Here is a 21,599-nt window from a genome sequence, read left to right on the forward strand (position 1 = left end):
TGCCACCAGAGAAGTTCATCCGACTGCAGCCTGAGGCTTTGCTGCTGTTATAAACAAAATCTTTTCAAGCACACCCCCACAGAACAGAAGGGAGGGGATGAACAGAATCTGCACAACTATCCTGCAACATTCACAGTGACGCTTTCTTTCCCTGACATGGCAGGAAACTACATGGAAGTTCTTGAGGTTCACTGAATGTCAGAAACCGGTAAGATCCAAACCCAACTGGGAATTCATGCGACTGCCAATGAAGAAATTGCTCCATCAGTCACTGTGGTCTATATCAGAGGCAGTCAACCTGTGGTCCTCCAGATGTTCATGGACTTCAATTCCCATGAGCCCCTGCCAGCAAATGCATGAACATCTGGAGGACCACAGGTTGTCTACCCCTGGTCTATATCAAGGCTCGGCCATGTGATGGTGCATGGCTGATCTTCTGCTATGGTTTTCTTAGACCAGGGTCCCAAGGGTTTAACACTGGCCTGTCAGTTGAGCGCCAGAGCTCAGCCCTGGAATATCTTATCCAAGAACAAAAAAAGGATACTGCCACTATACAAACACACCCCAGATTTACGCAGACCACAACAGGAGACGCCACCCACTCACATTAGCTACTAGCTCAAAGTCCTGGCACTGCTTCTGTGCTCGAAGCAGGACCTCCAAAGAGTCATCCATCTTGTTCAGTTCTGCTAGTCGCCTCTGGCCAACATTCTCGATCCAGCTGCTGACCTAAGAGGGGGAAGAAAAGGAGGTTCAAACGGTTGCCCATTACTGGTTTAATGGATGCTGGGGAGCTGCCCAGCTCTGGGAAGAATGTGAAAGTCAGCATTTGGGGAGCACACATTCTGTTTGTACACCTGCCAAATCAAGGGAAACATTTTGCTGCTGCTCTTAAAGCCCTAGTGCACCGGCCAGCCACAGCAGGGTGGTCCAGAGTATATTCTGTTGAGCTTGAGCATAAAAGAAGCACGTTCAAAAGCCACAAACTCCAATATATGAGAATGCAAAGTCGATCTATTTTGACCCGCATATAGTCCCAGGGGTCCATCCTACCATCTGCTCTTTTCCGAAACTTCCTAAGGAAGGGAAACTGCCTGAGTAGGAAAGGCTCAAGCTTCAGAGTTCGGAAGCTGGCATTAGAATACACAACAGCAGCTGGGGCACTATGAACCATGGGAAATGTAGTTCCTGCAATCCTCATCTTCTCTGGGCACTGCCATGCACGTTTGTGCCCTAAAGAGGCCTCCTAGAGCGGCAGGTCCCAGGAGTCCTCTCTGCCACTCCATCCTCTCTTGAAATTCCTTTGGAACAAAATGAATGGGTAAATGGCTGCAGGGAGACCTCTAGCCTGCTCCCCTGACATTCCAGGGCGAGCAGGATAAATCTGCCAACTGGGACCTGGGTCTTCAATAACATCAGATCAATTGGACACGCCTGCATATTTAAATTCAATTGCCATCATCAGCCCCTTTTCTGTGCTGGAGATCCCAGTTTCCAAATCTGGAAAATGAGTCCATCTTGCAAGGAGGTGCATCCAAAGGAGACCAGGGCTTTTACCCAGGCCAGGGCCTTTTCAGTAATGGCCCCAGCTTGGCGGAATGAGCTCCCAGAGGAGATCAGGGCCTGTCAGAGCTCATTGAGTTCCACAGGGCCTGCAAGACAAAGTTCAACCAAAGCCAAGCCTATGGTTGAGGCCAGTTCAGAGAACAACTCCAGATCTTTCATCTAGCTTGGGCTTCCATTTCTATTCTATTCTATTCTATTCTATTCTATTCTATTCTATTCTATTCTATTCTATTCTATTCTATTCTATTCTATTCTATTCTATTCTATTCTATTCTATTCTATTCTATTCCATTCCATTCCATTCCATTCCATTCCATTCCATTCCATTCCATTCCAATATCTCCATCTCTCTTCCCTATTCTATTTTAGGACTGGAATATTTTATTAATTGGACAGTATGACAGCATGATGTCAGTATTTTAATGTGAAGTATGTTTTAATTCAATCTTAATTCAGTATGTTTTTATTGTTGGATACCGCCCCAAGACGAAATAATCGAAACAATCAAAATATAAACAAGCAAGCAAGCAAGCAGAGAGGGCGAAAGCTCTGCTGCAGCTGCCTGTATTAGGTCCAGGAACAAAACAAACCCATGAACTACAGGCAGTTCCACCACGTTAGCAATGGCACATTCCCATCACTGTAAGGTACACCACCCACCACCCCTACAGCCTTGCCTGCCACCCATTTAAGGCCTCCAGAAGGTGCCACGTCACTGTCCATCTTGGCCAAGGAGCAAACTTGCAGATCACAAGGTCAACGACCAACCTCTTGGAAGCGCTCTTCAATGGCCTCAAAGTTCATCACCAGCTCCAGAGCCTGGATTCGTTTGTTGGAAATCTTCACCAGCTGGTGGATCCCTTCGTCCACCTGGTTGTAAAGTGTGATGGCTGCCTCCAGCGCATCTCTGAGAGGGAAGCACAGGCGGTGAGTGGCCAGAGTACCAGCTGCTTTTTACAAACCAACCCTCAAGTTAGAGGGTGGTGCTCTCTCAATCCACTCCCTCCCCACCCCTATGCTGCAGAGTGGCTGCAAGGATGATCAGATCCCACCCTGCTCCAAATAAAGACCTGGAACTGAAAGAGCCATGAAGGAGGAAGCAGTGAAAGGAAAGAGAAGGTGTGATGAGGCCAGGTGGAGGCAAGGCAATTGAGGGACATGTATTCTAAATTAGGGGTAGTCAACCTGTGGTCCTCCAGATGTCCATGGGCTACAATTCCCATGAGCCCCTGCCATCAAATGCTGGCAGGGGCTCCTGGGAATTGTAGTCCATGGACATCTGGAGGACCACAGGTTGACTACCCCTGTTCTAAATGACAGTACCAGAGGGGGTTGCTGTGCTGGTCCACTGTAGCAACCATAAACAGGATTCCTGTGCCACCTTAAAGACTGACAAGATTTTATTCCAGCATACACTTCTGTGGACTGCAGCCTAGTTGTTCAGATGGCTGAAGTACTTTGCATTCCTGCTGACACACTGAAGGGCTGCTCCCCAGCAGCATAGATGCAAACGTGGATGGGAGAGGATAGCTCTCTCTGTACCCAAAGCTGGCTATCACTCCGATACTACAGAAAGCCTCTGAAGCACATTTAACTCACAGGAGCTCTCCAACAACAGTGCTGACCTAGCAAGAAGCTATGCTGGTGTAATTGCCCTTGCCTCCCTCTGCTGGGATGGGATGGCTACTTTCCCTCTTTTCTTGAGGAAGAGCTCTGTATGACTGGCAGGCTTGCAAGGTCCTCCCTAAAAAGGACTCATCCACACTGTTTTGTATCTCTTAGAGCCCATGTCCAGTTGAACCAGATGTGCTGGGTTGTAACCGAAGATTCAGGGAGGCTCAGTTTGGATTCAGGCTTTGACTTAGTTGAGAAGGCTCTCCGGTAGGCCTCAGTAGAGGATCTTTGAAAAGAAAGCCAAGCAGCAAAAAACTACCCACCATGCCCAGATGGAATCAGCCTCTCCACCCCACCCCACCCCACCACGTCCAGGACTGCAGAGTCAACAAGGCATGTGACAAGAAATGAAAGGTTCAGGTTCTCCCGAATCCTCTTTTCCTTCATTATAATCAATCTTGTGGGAGGGGAAAAGGTTCCAAAACTGAGTGGTTTCTTTAGGGGTAGTGCCAGAGCCAAACTATTAATCCTCAGATAACTTGAAAACCAGATGTATAAAATTTGTTTTTGGCAGCATCCCTTTCCAAAGAACCGCTTCCCAAAGTGATAGTTCTTCCATCTCTTGGTGGGGGAAAGGGAATGAAATGGCTCTGTGTGTGTGTTTGTATGTACACATAAAGGTAAAGGTAAAGGTATCCCCTGGGCAAGCACCGAGTCATGTCTGACCCTTGGGGTGATGCCCTCTAGTGTTTTCTTGGCAGACTCAGTACAGGGTGGTTTGCCAGTGCCTTCCCCAGTCATTACCGCTTACCCCCCAGCAAGCTGGGTACTCATTTTACCGACCTCGGAAGGATGGAAGGCTGAGTCAACCTTGAGCCGGCTGCTGGGTTTGAACTCCCAGCCTCACGGGCAGAGCTTCGGACTGCATGTCTGCTGCCTTACCACTCTGCACCACAAGAGGCTCTTGTATTTGCACATATGTCCTTTCAAATAAGGAGTGAGCACACTCCCAGAGGAACCAGAGGCTGCTGCTCAGTTTCTTAAATGTGGGCATCTTTGGGGCAGGCCCTTTTGGTAACCACAGCCCGTGGCAGAGAGGCAAGCCCCTCTCTGGCACTCTGCTGAGGGTCGGAGAGAGTTGATTGGCAATAGGCACCGCCAGGGCAACCAAAACTGTTCTCATTTTGCGCTGACCCCCCATGCCGTGACAAAGCTACGTTGATGGGCAAACCAGCAGGGGGCAATGGTTGGTCCCTGACACTGAGCAGAACCACAGCCCTCCTTAAAGCAGGGCTAGCACAGCGATTGGATTGAGCCCACATGCACTGCAGAGAAGGCCGAGGCCTTTGTAAACATAGTAATAAAATCATGGCTAAAGTACTTCTTGAGAAGCCTGAAATTCCCATTCACCACTCCCTGTATAATGTCTTGAGAACTGGCTGTTTGCAAGGCAGCCTGCTGGCCCTCCTGGTCCTTTCTCAGATTTGTTGGTTTCCCCTTTGGCAAGGCAGGAGACCTTTTTCATGGCAATAAAGCACTTTCTGCAGCGCAGCCAACCCACTCTGGGCTAGCTAGTGTGTGAGGCCTCCTGGTTCTAACCAAGATGAACAATCCTGCCCAAACGGGGATGCTCTGAGATGCAGCCCTTTCCTGTGCAGCCATGGAAATGTAGCTTTACAGGCAAGGAGACCAAAGCTTCATGCAAGACCCTTCGACTTCTGCATCAGAGACGTGGCACAGACAAAGGCTGCCTTCTACCGGTCGTCTCCACAACAGTGGCCTGTAGGCCTCTCAACAGTCTCCGACTGGCCTGGGCCAGCGCCAGGAATATCAACAGGCCCTGAAGTTTTCTGTTCGCTGAGAGAAGGTACATCTCATGTAGCTTCCTCATGGTGAGTCAGACCACTGAGCCATCTAAGTTCACCACTGTTCATCTTGACTATCAAGAGGGAAGGGCTCTTCCCTTGACCTGCTGCCTGAGATCTTTCCGGAGGAGATGCCAGGGACTGGACCTGAGACCTTCTGCCAGCAAAATGAGCTTGGCTCAACCAATCAATTGTGGTCCCTCCCAAATGCTTCTTTTCCACCTCCCCCCTTGGGCAGAGGTTGCTGGGGAACTCAGCCTAGAGAAAGCAGAATGGCTCCTCCCAAACCCCACCTGTGCCCACTGCTCTTCAGGGAACAAGCCCTGCATTCCTCCCGCAGCGTGAGAAGAACTCTTTCTCTGCAAGCTGCAGCCCTGACTGAATCAGTCCCTTTCCTCCCCTTGAAGCGCCTGTGGGCTTTTCCGTTCCACCCCCTGTCCTGGCAGCTTGAACACTCCACATACTGCTGAAGCTTGCCTCAAAAGCTGTGACCCTGTGCATTTAGTCTGCTTGTCCCGTTCAAAGGTGAAAGCAAGCTGCATAAACTTCTTGGATCTAAGGGACAATGACCAATCTGGGAAAGCCCACAGAGAACTCCTCAGGAATGGCAGGTCTGTCTTACTGATGTGTGGCTATAAAACTACCACAGCTGTGGCATCAGGGGAAGGGCGGTATCGTCTGCTCTGACTGGCAGCAGTTCCCTGGGGCACAATTCTTCCCACCTTGCCTACTCAAGACCCATTTAGCTGCTGAGGACTAACATGGGGCCTTTGCATAGGAAATGGCTTTGCAAAACAGTCAGGACCAAGCGGACACTGGTCACTTAGTAAAGGGGGGCATGCTTGCTTTGGGCTGGAGGAAAGGAAGCACTGCTTCACCTGGAATGAGCTTATGGAATTTGCACCCACGAGATGAGGTCTGCATCACGAGCAACAGCAATTAAAACATGCTAGAGATTGAAATGGCTCTTCCATGTTCAGAGGCAGTATACCTGGGGCTTTCACACCCAGAAAGATCTGGCTGGCCTGTACTGGAATATCACAGAACACCATGGGCAAAAGATCTGAGGTCAGATTCAGCCGAGCAAGCACTGTCTTGAACCTACAGCTAAGAAGTTTCGTTCAGAGCTTTTAGTTCTAATATTATGGGAGGGAGGGGAAGCACCTTTTTGTTCCCTTTCTCTGTACCCTTCAGAATGCAATCCTTTGTGTATTTCTTTGCCTCCTCCCCCCAAAACTGAAAAAGCCTCTGCAGGTCTCTCAACTAGGGCAGAGCAGAGAACAAGGTTGCCTAGAGGTGACCACCATGAGGTGGGCCTTGAGGATGCAGCAGAATAACTGCTGGAAGCCCCTAAAGCACCTGGTAGATAGCCCAGAGGAATCAAGAGGCTGGGGGTTGGGTGTACAGCTACCTGCAATGGACGGCCAACAGTGGTGGCTGGGCAAAAGGACTTGGAATGTGAGTAAGGACACAGGATGTTTTGATCACTACAGTCAGCAGCAGATCTGTATCCTAGAGCAGGGGTAGTCAACCTGTGGTCCTCCAGATGTTCATGGACTACAATTCCCACGAGCCCCTGCCGGCCGGTAGAGACAACCCATGGGAGACACCAAAAGTGTTGAAAGGGGAAATTCCATCCTGAGATTATGGAGGATGAGCCTCACTGGGCAAGATGACAGCAGAGAGGAGGAGGAGGAAGGGGAAGTTCTAGCTCCTTCTTGTTACTCCTTGGCAGCTACTCCTTTGCTGTAAGGGCTCTCACCTCCTGCAACTGGCTCCCCAAGGAGATGACCAGGGCGCCATCTTTAAGAGCCTTGAGGAGTCGATGAAGGGACATTTTATTTGCGAGGGTTGAAGTTCCAGGCATTTTCTCCAGGCTTGGGGGAGGGGGGGGAGAATTAAGGGGTTTTATTTGGTATGTTTTTAATTTTTGAATTTTAGGCTGGCCAACAACCCTGAAGGAAAATGCCCTACCCTCTTTAATTGAGGCTTAGTGCTCAGAATTGTGTGGCTGGGGCTTTTCATGGCAAGGAGGGAAATAACATTCCATTCCATTTTCCTTAAAGAGACGGGGCATTTTTCCTCTCCAGGCAGCTGGCAGCCATATTTTAAACCACCTTGAGCCACAAGGGAAATGCAGGAAATAAATAAATACATATACACTTGGCAGTTAAACCAAGGCAAAAGATTTCCAGGGTGGCTCCCCAAAAACTTCAAAAGAATGCCACTTTCCCGAGCCTTCAACATTCAGGTTGATGAAGGAAAGTCAGGCCTATGGAAGGTCCCTGAATGGTACTTGAAAAATTCCCCAAACAACTCCAGATCCTGAGCACATCACTGAAAATGACCTTGGGGTAACCTTGGCATGCAACTGGCGGGCATCTGCATTGAGGTCACTTGGCATACAGAGCTGAGTTGAGCTCTGCTGACAACCTGGGCTTTTCAGTGGGGCAGAAACACAAGGTAAACACACCAAACTGGTTTGACAGTAAGGCATGGGCAGCCGGGAGCCAAGGTCTTTGTAATTGGAGTGAATCAATAAAGGTAAAGAGGCAGGCAGGAGGGAAAGAGGCCCAAGAACTTCACCCACAATGACCTGTTTGCTCCTTTGCTCGGTAAGACCTCTCCATCAAGATGCCATTCTTCAGAAGTCCTATTGAGTTCTGTTCTCTCTCCCTGACTCCTGTGGTTTGCTTCCGACATCATGAAGCAATGACACCAGCTTTTCTTCATTGCATATTTAAAAGTCTGGCTATTTGGCCGAAGTCACAGTTGCCAAAATGAGTAGGGCTTGGAGAACTCCTGGAATTACAACCGATCTCCCAGTGAGAGAGGCCAGTTCTCCTAGGGCAGGGATGGCCAAACTGTGGCACTCCAGATTCCATGGTCTACAATTCCCATGAGCCCCTGCCAGCCGGTAGACTTTACAGGATGATACCCCACTGAAGCCCCTCCCCAAGCTCCACTCTTCCGGGGCTTCATTCCCAAATCTCCAGGAATTCCCCAACCCGAGCTGATATCCATAAAAAGTTCTCCTGAAATGAAATCTCGTTATCCTTTAAGGTGTCACAGCTCCTCTTTTACCAGGTGGCGGATATAAAATACTAAGCAAAAAAGGAAGCCAAAATAAAATCACAACACCGTGCTATTGTGAACCCGCTTATTGACAGGTGCCCGAAACCTTTACAGAACGCTGGTCTGTCAGCAGGAGAGCACAGTTCCTCCTCCCTGTGCAAATGTTATTTGGAACCCAATCAAATCTTGGCTTGAATAATTTTAAAAAAGGTTAATCGGGAGCTGCCTGTAAGGACGGTTTGCTTTGGGGCAGAACTTGAATGTCTTTGTCATGTGACCAGCTCTCTTTGCGGGAGATATAAATCAGGGGGACAGGACTGTATTTTAGCTTTCGTGGGAATTTCACTGTTCAGTCCTAAGCGGAGTTACATCTTTGGGGAAGGGGGCGTGGTTCTCTGGCAGAGCATCTGCTTGGCATGCAGAGGGACCAGGTTCAATCCCCATCACCTCCAGTTAAAAGGTGATGTGAAAGCCCTCCTTCCTCAAGACCCAGGAGAGCTGCCAACAGTCAGAGTAGGCAAGGCCGGCCCTGATGGGCCAAGGGAAGCAGGAAGCAGCTTCATCCGTGTGCTGCCCTTCCAAGCCCACTGACTTCCATGGACTGACTTCCATGGGTGTGCCGTGCTCAAGGTTACACTGCTAGAGCCCACGGGACAGGACAGTTTGTCCTTTCCTCCCCAGCCCTGGGCCTCGGCCTCTCCACTTCCCTGCCAGCTCACCTGTAGTCCTCTGTCAGAGTAACACAGGACTCCTCCTTCCTCAAGCGGGCCAGCAGCGCCCCACCCTCCAGCTGCAATCTGACCAGCCGCGAGTCCTCGAGAACCGTCTTCATTAGCTCCCTGTAGTACTTTAGCAAAGCGTCGGCCTCCTGGGAAATTGCAAAACACACAAAGTTCTGCCCATGGGATTCTCACTGTTCAATAATGACTCTTACATGGCTTTCCAAGATCCCAAGCGCTCTGATTCTCATGTCATGCCTGTCCCACATAGAGATGTTCCTACGTTTAATATTATCGACCGTTTACTTTTTATTCCTCTGAGTGGTGGCCCTGGGGGCCCCAGCACACTGGTTTGCCCAGGGGCCCATAATGCTATAAAGAGGACCCTGTAAGTGCCGCCTAACTTTGGGAGACCTGCTTTTGACAAATCCCCCCAAAACACACAGAGAGAAGCCCCTCCACAGCAAATGGATGTCTTTCTCTACTGGTGGGGGAACAACCAAGATGCAGGAGCTTTGTGGTGGGCATCTTGCTGGGACTGACCGGCTGAAAACCATTCTGCCAGCGCACTACTGCTCCGACTCCAGGCATCGACAGTGACAGACGGCTTCACTGCAGGTGAAGCGAAGGCAGTGTCGTCTGGCAAGAGTAGGATGCCCGCTGCTGCCCTGCCTTCTGCAAAGATGGTGCTGCAGCGCCACTGATACCAGCCCTACCCACTCATGTCTTTGCCGCCCATTCTCCAAATTGGCAGGCCCGCTGCTTCTCTGCCAAAGCCTTGAGATTCCTGCCAGCCCTTTGCCCGCACTGTCGGGATGTGTTTAATAATGATACCTTTGTTTTCAGAGATCCATTTTTTGAGCCTTGGCTGCTAGCCAGGAGTCTGTGCTGCCGCCCAGAGCAAGGCTGAACCCCTACGCCCCGCTTCCCACACCACACCAGCGAAACACATTATCAATCGGTGTTTTTTTAGACTGCCTTAGCGGACCCCTCCCTCCTCAGCTGGCATGGGGGGAGGTCACAAGCCTTTCTTGCTTCTTTTAATATCCCAGTAAGCCTTGCTTGGGACGCACCTGGCTTGAAGCCCCGCTGCAAACTCTTTTAAGGAAACAGAATTTCCCTTGAAATTTGGAGATTTTTCCAGTTGTTGTTGTTGTTGTTGTTATTATTATTGGATTTCTAATCAGCCGCTCCCCTGAGGCTTGCAGTGGGTGACAACATGTAAAACCCCCATAAAACCTCTAATACATAAACACAGCTAAAAACAATCCCCAACCCCCCCAACCCACCCCACCTGATGGCAGCAGAACTATCTGGGGAACCAGGGGTCACTGCTGATGTAGAAGGGGGGACCCGATCTAAAAAGGGGAGGTGTTGGCCTCAACCATAAGCCTGGCAGAAGAGCTCCGTTTTGCAGGCCCTGCGGAAGGATGGCCCTGCAGTGAAGCCATCTGTCACTGTCTAGTAGAAGCACAAAAATGAATGGAGGAAGAGGAGGAGGAGGAGGACTTACCTCCGCTTTGTGTGGCAATCCGCTGGACTCCACGGCCTGCAGGGCTCCCTCAAGGAAAGCGGATGCGCCTCGGCACCCTTGCAGCAGATGCTCCAGGCGCTGCAAGGACAGCAGCAGAGGGCAAGGTTTGCCTTGGGTGGATCTATACAAACTTATAACCCACTTTCCCCACCAACAGCTGTGGCCCAAATTGACTCTCTTGTCTCGCAGGCGCCACAGAGGAATCATCTTGAGCAACCACGCACCACATTTTTCACATTCTGCGTCGCTGATATATTCAGGGTGGGAGCCACTGTTCTAATTATCTGTAAGAGTGTGAAGCTCTTACAGAAATGAAGATGTTTATGTATCAGGCCAATTGTTTAGGCAGGAGTGTAATTTGGGATCTAGAAAGATTGCTTCACCGGTGGGGGGGAGGGGGCAGCAAGGGTTGACCCAGTCCTTGCAGCTTCTCTCATTGGCTGGATTATGTGGACTCAGCCCACGCACCAAATGTTTTGTCCTGCAAGAATCCATTACGACTACAAGGATAGCCAAGGGTCAGCTTCCTGGGATAGACTGGAATCCAGGTAAGTCTGGGTCAATCAAAGGTTGCTTCACTGCTAAGAAGCTTGTATTTATTTCCTGATTTCATTTATACCCCACTTTTCTCCCCAATGGGGACCCAAAGCCATTGTCCTCTCCACCATTTCCTCCTCACAGCAACGCTCTGAGGCAAGGTAGGCTGAGAACGTGTGAGCTAATTTCCATGACAAAGTGGGGATCTGAACCTGGGTCTCCCAAATCCTGGTTTGGCACTGTAGCCACTACACCATGCTGCTCTTCAGTTTTCTGAAAGTTCCTAGTCGCCATAGCTGTGCAGGACAGACCCAAAACGTTGGTTTCGAGTGGGTCTGCTAAGAGAAAGAAGTTGGCATCACAGGCTCCGGAGGGACCAACCTTGACCTGAGACTCTGCTCTCACACCCAGTGCCCCTTTCGAAACTCCTTCCTCCTTTGGCTTCCAGAAAAGGGGAGCCAGGTTGGGGCAGAGAGGGAGACTTTATCCTGGTTTGTGACATCAAATTGGGCACCCTGAGTATGACATTTGTGAACTCCTCCCCCGTCTATCTGAGTTTTCAGTTCCTAGGTGCTAATGCAAGCGTTACTTACCGCGCGAAAGCGGAGCCAGTCCCCGTGGCAATACGGAAAAGCCCCATCAAACTCCAGGGGCAGCTTTGCCCCGTCAATGTGCTTGTGGAGGGATTTCATGGAGGTCAGAAGCTCCACCTGAGGAGAAAAGGATGAGTGTGTCACAGTTGACAAGAGGAGGCTTGAGGCAGCTTGCCTGGGCTTGCCCTAAGACAAGGGCTTGCAGGGGGACACAGTGGCTCGATGGGGGGAATGTGAGGACTGCACCACAGACAAGTAGCCTGAACTCTCTATCTGGCCTAAGCTCCTCTGACATATAAGCAGGAGGTTCATAGGCCATGAACACAAGGAATGATCATATACAAAACCATGTGTGTGTTTGTAATCCAGCCGTTTCAAGGTTCTATCTGTTCCCACGTAAGCTGGGCCCCTTGGCACTGACAAAAGTCTGTTCCTTCTCTGTGGTGGCTCCCGCCTTGTGGAACAGGCTCCTGAAGAAGGGACGGAGCACCATCCTGAATAGTCTCTAAGGCAGGGGTAGTCAAACTGCGGCCCTCCAGATGTCCATGGACTACAATTCCCAGGAGCCCCCTGCCAGCATTTGCTGGCAGGGGGCTCTTGGGAATTGTAGTCCATGGACATCTGGAGGGCTGCAGTTTGACTACCCCTGCTCTAAGGGGTGTGGCCAAGCTTCATTCCACCTGAATGGGATGTAGGCAGCAGGCATTTTCTTTTATTTTATACTGTGGGATTAGAAGCTGCCTTGAGTCACAAGGGGAAGGCGGTGCACAAATATTTTAATTTTCTTTTCTTTTTTAAAGGTAAGAGATTTGCATTCGTTTTTTTTTTTAAAGCAAAAACGAGGCGTTTTCAGTCTAAGCTGCAGCAATGGCTGCAGGGAGGGCACCGAAGGAAAAGCGAGGCCAGCAGGAGGACAAGCCGCAAATGCAAACAAGCGCGGCCCAGTTGGTATTTGGCATTCAGGCAGGGGTGAGGACTAAGTCAACAGCGACGGAGGCAACTGCCAGAGACTGACCTTGGCATCTTCCGAATGCACGGCCTGAGCTCAAGGACAAAGCTGAAACACACCCGTCATTAGTATTTATCCCTTCCTCTCCCACGCCCAGGGCTGGATCCAGACCCGTGTGCTTATTAGTTTGGAGGGAAGGCAGCCCGTGCTGTGACTCAGGCTTTGCTTGTGCTGAGACTTGGGTGCAAAGCCTATGATACGATGGGAGTTCAGGGAGACCCCGGTGTGGTCTGGGTTCGTTTGCGAGGTGCCCAGAGAAAGAGAACGTGGGGCAATAGGAAGAAATGCCTCAGTGCAAGAAAAGCCGCCAGGAGAAAACTGGCAAGAGGCCAAGGTCACCTTCAGTGCTTGACCCAGAGAGGAAAAAGCAAGGCTGAGCTGGGATAGGATGTGATGCCATTAGGGATGGCTTTTTCTCTGATCCAGTGCAGGAGGGAGCAAGGGTGCCTTCACTTCAGCTGCCTGCTGCAGAGGAAGAACTGCAGACTGCAGAGAGTGCAGAGAGAAAACAGGAACAGTGCCCGGGTTCAAGGGCCCATGCGGACACCCACCAAGCATCCAGATACCTTCCCCTCCCCTGGCCTCATTCATCCTCACATAGAAACATCAACCCTGCCTATTTACCTCCATGGGATCAGCATTGGCAGAGCTAAAGGAAGAACTCAGCTCCTTCCAGCATCTCTCCAGCTAGGAAATGGCAGCTTGCCCCAAAGGCCTCTTGGGCAGCTTCCTATTTCCTGCTGGGAGAAGCATGGGAGGCAACGGACTGCTGACTCTTCCACCCTCATTTTAGAAGTCCTGGCATAGGCAGGGTGCGAAGGAATGCACTCTGCACCGTTCTATAGTGGCCCCGCTCAGCAGGCTGTAGGGATCACGCCAGAGACCCTATTCATTGCGGTGGCCCTTAGGGTGATCTTGTTGAAAGGTAAAGCATCTATAAACTGTGGGGAGAGGGGTGGGTGGGTCAGCAGATGTCCAGCCAACACAACCCCAACACTGGCCCTGGGAGTGAGCATGTCTTAGGGCATTTCAGCAGTTGCTTTATGGCAGCTTTCCACCTGAGATAGTTTGGCTAGGAGCTTCTGCAATGCTCTGGAGCAGGGGTAGTCAACCTGTGGTCCTCCAAATGTCCATGGACTACAATTCCCATGAGCCCATGCCAGCATTTGCTGGCAGGGGCTCATGGGAATTGTAGTCCATGGACATCTGGAGGGCCACAGGTTGACTATCCCTGCTCTGGAGGATTCTATGGCTCCACTTAAACTGGTTTTAGTCTTGGGAGGGCGGGGTTTCCTAAGCAGATTGAGGGAGGATTTTGAATAAATATTTTATAGTTAAACATAAAAGTGTCTGCTTTGTTGATCGCACAAGAACAATCACACATATACACCACCAGTATAATGCTCCATGCATTACCTTCTGACTCTCTCTGGTTTGGCACAGGATAATGTGCAGGATAATGTGTAGCTGAGTGGAATCTGATCAATTTTTAGGGCTGGGTAACAAAGGTCTGCTTGAGAGCCCTGCAGATATTTCAAATTCCTTGGATATCTCAGGCCCTGATAAGGCACATGGGGGTTGGTAAGAAACCCTGGGTACCTGCCCCCTCAGCAAAGCTCAACCATCTTAAAGTGATCATGGGACCTCTCAGGTCATTGGGTTGTCCAGGTGCAATTTAAGAAAACCCTCCCCCAGGAGACAAAGTTTGTGCCCAAGAACTTCTTCAGCACTACAGCATATGGGAGGAAATTGAATAGGATCGAAGTCAAGTCCAGCCCACTCACACACTGGTACCTTGTTCCCAGGCAATAGAAAGTGTCCTTCACGATGCTATCTCCTATTCTGCATGTTATGGCTCTAGCAAGTAGTTCTGGCTGCCTTTTGGGCACTAGGTGAAAAAATGTAGATTTTTGCTTTCTTCTAGTTGCCCTTTGAAGATAAAAGCCCTTCTTCTGTGGGACTAGCTTATAGCTGCATTTGTGCATTTTCTATTTGTACCCCAAGGCTGATCAAGCCAGTCATTCTTAGCAATGAATCCTCTCATGATATTTCCAGATGGACCCACTTGGACTTAATAACAAATTTGAGTTCTTGTCTATGAAGAAACAACTCAGTTGTCTTGTCTCCCATGAGAGAGTAGCCTTAGATTGTGACAGTACAGCAGTGTGGGGCAGGGGGCATTCTGCCTCCCTATTCTTTCCTTGCCAGGCCAGGCATGAGCCAGGAAAGGCGAACACAGTCGCCACTGAGAGACCGTAATGTGTCCCTTATCTTCTTGAACTGGTAACTTCCCCTTTATTTCTGCCCTGCTTCTTCCAGGGTCTCTGACCATTGTTTAACAGACCACAGCTTTGAGGAATATGCCCAGATTAAACCTATCCTATAGACTTAAAGCATACTGACTATGCACAAGTCAGATGGTCATCATAAGAAAACAGGAAACAGACGGAACCTTAAAGACTTCACAGAATTTATCCCAGTATACATGAGCTTTCAGGAGTCAGAGCAACAAGCATATTCATTCACGCATGCATGCACCTGATGAAGTGAATGCAAATTCACGGAAGTTGACGTTGGAATAAATTTTGTTTAAGATACTACCAGACTCCTGTTTTGTCCTAAGCCAGGGGCCTGTCTGAAAACAGTCGCCAGAAAACAGAACACAGGAGTGGGAAATTAACAAGCACAAAGTTGCTGCTAATTCTGATCTGCAGCTAGGAGACCAAAATCCGCTCATTTATACCATTCACAAGGTCAGATTACACCAGAGGTAGTCAAACTGCGGCCCTCCAGATGTCCACGGACTACAATTCCCATTGTAGTACAATTCCCAGCTGGCAGGGGCTCATGGGAATTGTAGTCCATGGACATCTGGAGACCCGCAGTTTGACTACCCCTGGATTACACAGTCTGATTTCTAATGTGTCACAGCTGCAGTGTGGATGTAGCCAAAGTCAATTGGGTCTGGGTTTCCCAGACCTGATTCCCTGCAGCCACATTTCAATTGTGATGAGTTAGAAATCATGTCATGTCATTTGGCATGCTTTGTGGTGAACTTTATATTGGGACTTTGCAGAACTGAGCTGGGGACAGACTCCTTGGGGTTGGGACAACTGGCCAGAAGCCATAGGGAGAAGGAGCAGTCCTGTCACTAGTGAAAGCTGCCTGTTCCATCAGTTTGCCCAATAGATTCTCAAAAGCGTTGCCAGGTTAAGAAGCTGTGTACAGTCAGCTTTTTAATACGAAGAACTGCTGGGGCAAGCCGGCCTAAATAAGGCACAGCGATTCACGAACGGCCTGCTCAGATGCAGAAGAAGAATGAACGGTTCCAGTACCTGCAGAGAAGCTGGTTTCTCTGTGCGGAAGGTGACGTCTTTCTCAACGAGCAGGAGGACAGTGTGGATGCCGTGAGGGACAGCGTCCTGCAAGGTTAAGAGCAGAGCTGAGTGCTGGCTTGGGCACCAGGAAAGAACCTCATCGTACGTGCGGCTTGACAGGGTTCACAGGCCGGCTGCTAATTTTCACAGCAGATTCTTTTTCCTCCCCACTGTTGCCCTTCTCACATTTTCACACAATACAAGCCCTCCTTTCTTCCAAAAGGGGACAAGCCCCTTTGGAGAGCGGCCAGGAGTCTCAAGGCCAGCCACCTTGTGCAGGAGGCAGGTTCCGCCACACCCGAACATTTTTAACAGCTTCATTCAAGAAGAATGCGACTCCTGCCCCGAGCAGTGATAGCTGGGCCCATGAGAAGAGTCCTGGGGACAAGAGATCAAACAAACCATGGGCACAGTCTACCTTTCAAAACATAAGGAAATTTGAATGGCTGCAGTTTCCACTGGACCCTGGGAACTGTGGATTTCTTCCCATAAGGATTAGAACTATAGTTTTGGGAAAGGGGAAGTTTAAGTCACTCTGTCCGTCCGTCCGTCTGCCTGCTTGCCTGCCTACCTGTCTGTCTGTCTCTCTCTCACACACACACATCTGGCTACTTTAAGCCTCAGGAAGGAAAATATAGGCACAATACAGGAATTGTGAACAGAAGGGATTGTGTCGGTGCTTGGCTATTGTGGCCGTTTCTTGGGAAATGCAGATCACCACTTTGGGAACAGGTGAATTTCTTCCAGGCCAGATCGGCAAGAGATTCTGGTTTGGGGGGTAGGGCAACATCTGGGCATGGAATTGGGGTCTCCTGCATGCTGCAGGGGGTCGGACTAGATGACTCTGGAGGTCCCTTCCAACTCTGATTCTGTTATTCTATGAATTGTATACGGTTATTACTCTTGGGAAAGCCAAAGCAAATTCACACACCCAAAAGTGCTTGTGTCCACCCCCCCCCCCCTCAGGTCCAGGTGACAGACATAGTCTGAGAGCTTTGTGCTCAGAACTTAAGGCCTAGCTTGGGACCACAGCAGGCGTGGGTCCCTATTGGTCCCAACCTGAAGCAGCCTCAGGGAGGCACCGTTTGTCTTCAGCATATGGAAGTTTCCCCAGTACAGCAAACAGTGGTGTCTCCCCCACAGTGCCTTGAGAATGGCCCAGTTGTATGCCCTCTCTGATACTTTCTGTGGAAAGCAATGAGAGCAGCAGAAGGGAGGCACTATGAAAACCTCACTCTCCCCTGGTCCCCTTCATACTGGCACCACCAGGCCACTTGAGGGAGGGAGCTGCCCCTGGCAATTGGCAGCCTGCTCCTTCATGAAAGTGCATACCTAGATGGGGACCAGCCAGGCCTAGAACTCTGCAAACAAGTGAAAAGCACCTGAGGCAGGCTGGAAAAGCTGGAGAGCAACCTGAAGGATAGGGCATGGGCTCCAGTTCCTCAGGCAGTCTGTGCTCAGCCTGGGCAGCAGCAGAACATCTCACCTGCAGCACAGCCAAGGTTTTAAAGAGGGCAGGTACTGGAAAACATCGCCGAGCATCAACCAGAATGGTTAGGCCCAGACTCTGGCACTCGGGCCTGGAAATCAAAAAGAATTTTGTTATTTATTTCATTATTTATTCATATCCCACATTTCCTACCAACGGAGACCCAAGGCAGTTCGCATCATTTGCCTTTCATCCATTTTATCCAACCTGGGAGAGTGTGACTGGCTCTAGGTCACCCATTGAACCTGGATTTCCCAGAACCACCTGGCTCTCATCCTTCAAAACCCAAGCATGCTAGTCCAGAGAAATATTCCCAAGGAAGCCCCAAAGCAGCAGCAATCAGCAAATCAAGCAGTTGGTCCTCCTGTCCTAAACCTGCTATCTCTCTGCAGCTTCCTCTCTTGGCCTGCTTGACAACCTCATGCTGTTGGAGCAGTACAGCCTAGTTATAGCTCCACCTTGCCGGCTGAAAACTGGCACCTCCTATAATCAAAGGGCCACAAGAAGACCCCAGCTTGGTTTATATAATGTGATGGTCAACTTCAGGTTGTGCTGTTGTGAGCTGCCCCGAGACAGATCAGAGAGGGGCAGCCTATAAGCCTAATATAGATAAATGAATTTAAAAGGTTTGAAAATTCTGTGAGATTTTGGGATGGAAGTGGGGACTTGAGAAGGAGAGGGACCTCAAATGGGGATAATGCCACTGTCCACCCTCCAAAGCAGCCATTTTCTTTAATGGTTCTTGGGACTGGGCAGGCACAGGGGAAGGAACACTTGATGAAGATAAGCTTCACATTAAAAAAAATCTTTCTTTTATATAACTTGTCCTTCCCTTTTTCGCCAATAGCTTGATGTATAGTCTCTTACTTCCTTGGACTAAGCAGGGGTAGTCAAACTGCGGGGCTCCAGATCTCCATGGACTACAATTCCCATGAGCCTTTGCCAGCATTTGCATTGTCTGGCAGGGGCTCATGGGAATTGTAGTCCATGGACATCTGGAGGGCCGCAGTTTGACTACCCCTGCTCTAAGGGAACTGATCTCTGTACGCTGAAGATCAGTTGTGATTCTGGAAGATCCCCAGGCTCCACCTGGAGGTTGGCAATCAACTTGTATAACAACCCCAACTCCTATGGGCAGGTTTAAGGCCTCAATGGGGCTGCTGTGGTTCAGTACAAACCAGCTCTCCACCAAAGTTTCAAATAGCTCAGCTCAGGCACCGCATGAAATCATGCCTTAATTAAACTACCCAGGGTTAAAGGTGGACCATTCTTCTATCAAACTATGATCTGGAGCTCTTTATTAACCACAGCTAGTCTTAATAATGGCTTCAGGCAATGTATAAATGCAGAGGTCCTTATTTAATCCAGTTTCTGTCTTGGCCTGTTTTCCATTGGCGCCCTCCCAGGCTACAAAGAGAATGAAATGAAACTAGTATATCTGCTGAGGTTAATCAGGATCTGAGCAATATCCTTTCCAAAGTTAACCATAATTTTAAAGAAAAGGGGAAAAAAGCCATAGTTTCTCATGATGTCCAAACCAATATTTGCCATGACTTTTGATGACAGAACACCTGAAGTGGGCAGGAAGTGGGGGCAGGTTACATATGCACAACCAACAACAGCAACCAATAATTTATTGCAGGTCTCAAAGAAAAGAAGGGCAGCGATAATGACCAAAAGCAAACCGAGCCCCACAGGTCTACACTGTAAAGCCAACAGATGCCTCAACACAGGGTGGGTGCAGCACCTGATGGCCAAACCATGTGGAACATCATGTCTCTGGGTCAAATGAATGGAATCGTAGTGGGAGTTACTCATTGTATCTGAAGAAGTGTGCGTGCACACAAAAGCTTGAGTAAAATTGTGTTCCTCTTGAAGATGTCAGTGGACTCAAACTTTGTTCTACTGGTTTCCCAGTTGGGGAACACAGCCCATCTGTACATATTAAGTTTCTCCAACAGTGAAAACGTTGGCTCTCTGAGGCTATCTCAAGCCAGGGAAATTATATGGGGAGGAGGGAAAGCTTAAGCCTTCTGTCCCTGTGTGCTGTGGTTCTGATCCAAATCAGGTGCTTTTGAGACACCTGAAACTTCCCAAACACCAGAGGATTGGACCAGAGGATATATCTAGGGGAAATGTCTTAGGCAACTGAGCCCTAAATGTGGATCCAAGTAAATCAATGTAACAGGGGTCATGGGGAGGGGCCAATCAGAGAAAGTCTGTGATGGGCAAATCGGAGCTCATTCACGCACACAAGACCCTTTTGGATGTTGCAGTCAACAAATGTGAAATGTGCACCTGTGATTGCTGCCTGCTGAGACCTTATGACAGGGGAAGTCAAACTGCGGCCCTCCAGATGTCCATGGACTACAATTCCCACGAGCCCCTGCCAGCATTCGCTGGTAGGGGCTCATGGGAATTGTAGTCCATGGACATCTGGAGGGCCGCAGTTTGACTTCCCCTGCCTTATGAACACATCTCCAAAGATGCTGAGATATCATTCCTCTCTAAATTGCATCAGGACTGCTCATTGAGTATCTGTTGCTCTTCTTTCTCTCTCCCACCCAAAATGGTCCAGCAAACCTGAGAGTGCTGCGCAGATACAGGAGGAGGTGTGTCAGCTCGCTGGTATTGCAATAAGGGTTCAGCCAAACCGTATTCCTCATAGTGATTATGATCACCGCATGCCCGGACTTGTCTCTGGTGCCTGAAAAATAGGGATTTGGTTTTCAAGCAGCTGGATGCGCTAGCTCTCCTTGTGCACAGGCTTCCTCTGAGAAATGCCACCCGTGGTCATAAACTGGCAGAAATGCTTGGCAGTAAACAAGTGCCCCATGACTTCTAACCAACAAACAGCCTCCCAGTGGGATTTTGCCTTGGAGGAAGATACCCCATCCATGCCACCACTCCGTGTTACATCCAAAGCAAGGCCTCTTGACAAACAGAAGCACAGTCAAGCTGGATCAGATCAGTTTGGTGTGTTTGGCCCAGCCAGGGACAGTTTATCCATGTAGCACATGTAGGACGTGCTACGGGCCCTGAGCTTCCAAGGGCACCGCACTGTGCCTTCCCCCCAATGGAACAGGGCTGTAACCTCTCTCACCCGCCCTCCCTCTTTAAGGACACTTGGAGTAACACCCCTTTCCACTGTGTGGGGCCTCTTCACTTCCAGCCTGTCTGCTCCTACAGCAATTGTACTCTGCTAGGGCCCCGCAAACCCTTAAACTGGCTCTGGTGCTATGGGCCCCACAAATACTTAAATCACTCCTGGCCCTAGCATCGCATTTCACAGAGTGGCCAACCAAATACCTCTAGAAAGCCTACAAAGGCATGGACACCAAAGTCTCCATGGATATTCAGACGGTCTCTGCCTCTGAACATGGTTCCATTTAGCCTTCATGGCTAATGCTCACGGATGGACTTGTTCTCCTTGAATGTATCTAATCCCCTTTTCAAGTCAACTATGCTGGCAGCTATCACTGCAGTCCCACATGTAAATTCCTTGCCTATTGAAAAAGTGCTTCCTTTTAACTCTTGAATTTACTAATCGTTAAGTCCCTGTGAGCTCCAGTGTTTTAGATGAGGGGAAAATGTCCTCCCTATTCACTCTCTCTGCCCCATGCATAACTTCATTAGCTTCTATCATATCTGACCCAATTATATATTTTTCTAAACTAAATAGGCCCAAATACAATCCACTTGCAGCTCCAAGTCCTAAGACACTCCTCAGAAATAACCTCAGGATGAGTGGACTTGTGGGGGGAAATATCCCTCGAGCACAAAGTTCTCCCCTACCACCCAGATTGCGTGTGTCCTTAGGATCCCCCCAAAATGTAGTATCTCATATCTGGTAAACCAGCTCTCAAGGCTATCATCCAAATATGGAAAAAGTAGACACAGTCTGTTGAAATCCTAGAAACCAGAAACAGGCTGATCATAGCAATTCTTTGATCCTCCCTGTGGCTAGTAATTCCCAGCTCTTTCCCCCTACAGGCAGCCTGTCCTTAAGCCTTTAGACCAACCATTCCTCTTACTGGAACATTCATATTCTGGTCTGTCCTAAGGCTCAAGCAATGCAGACCTAAGGAGAATTACACCCTTTTAAGCCCATTGACTTCGACGTATGAGGGTGTAACTCTACCAATCTGGACGGCCCAGACAAGCCTGCTCTCATCAGATCTTGGAAACGACAAAGGGTCGGCCTGGGTTAGTACTTGGACA

At 49.4% G+C, this 21,599-nt stretch overlaps 1 protein-coding gene across 1 annotated transcript in view; it reads right to left on the reverse strand.

Annotated features, from left to right (window-relative positions):
• PLEKHG4 (pleckstrin homology and RhoGEF domain containing G4) overlaps positions 1-21,599 on the reverse strand; it is an 80,968-nt gene that overhangs the window by 18,976 nt on the left and 40,393 nt on the right. Inside the window, exons 5-12 of the mRNA XM_077310013.1 lie at positions 19,962-20,085; positions 17,376-17,469; positions 15,848-15,934; positions 11,504-11,620; positions 10,353-10,451; positions 8,840-8,988; positions 2,335-2,473; positions 607-729 (exon numbers count right to left, since the gene is read on the reverse strand). Of these exons, the coding sequence (XP_077166128.1) occupies positions 607-729; positions 2,335-2,473; positions 8,840-8,988; positions 10,353-10,451; positions 11,504-11,620; positions 15,848-15,934; positions 17,376-17,469; positions 19,962-20,085 (932 nt within the window). The remainder of the gene's footprint in view (positions 1-606; positions 730-2,334; positions 2,474-8,839; positions 8,989-10,352; positions 10,452-11,503; positions 11,621-15,847; positions 15,935-17,375; positions 17,470-19,961; positions 20,086-21,599) is intronic.

The sequence above is a fragment of the Paroedura picta genome, chromosome 14 (genome assembly GCF_049243985.1).
Source record: "Paroedura picta isolate Pp20150507F chromosome 14, Ppicta_v3.0, whole genome shotgun sequence".
NCBI classification, from domain to species: Eukaryota; Metazoa; Chordata; class Lepidosauria; order Squamata; family Gekkonidae; genus Paroedura; species Paroedura picta.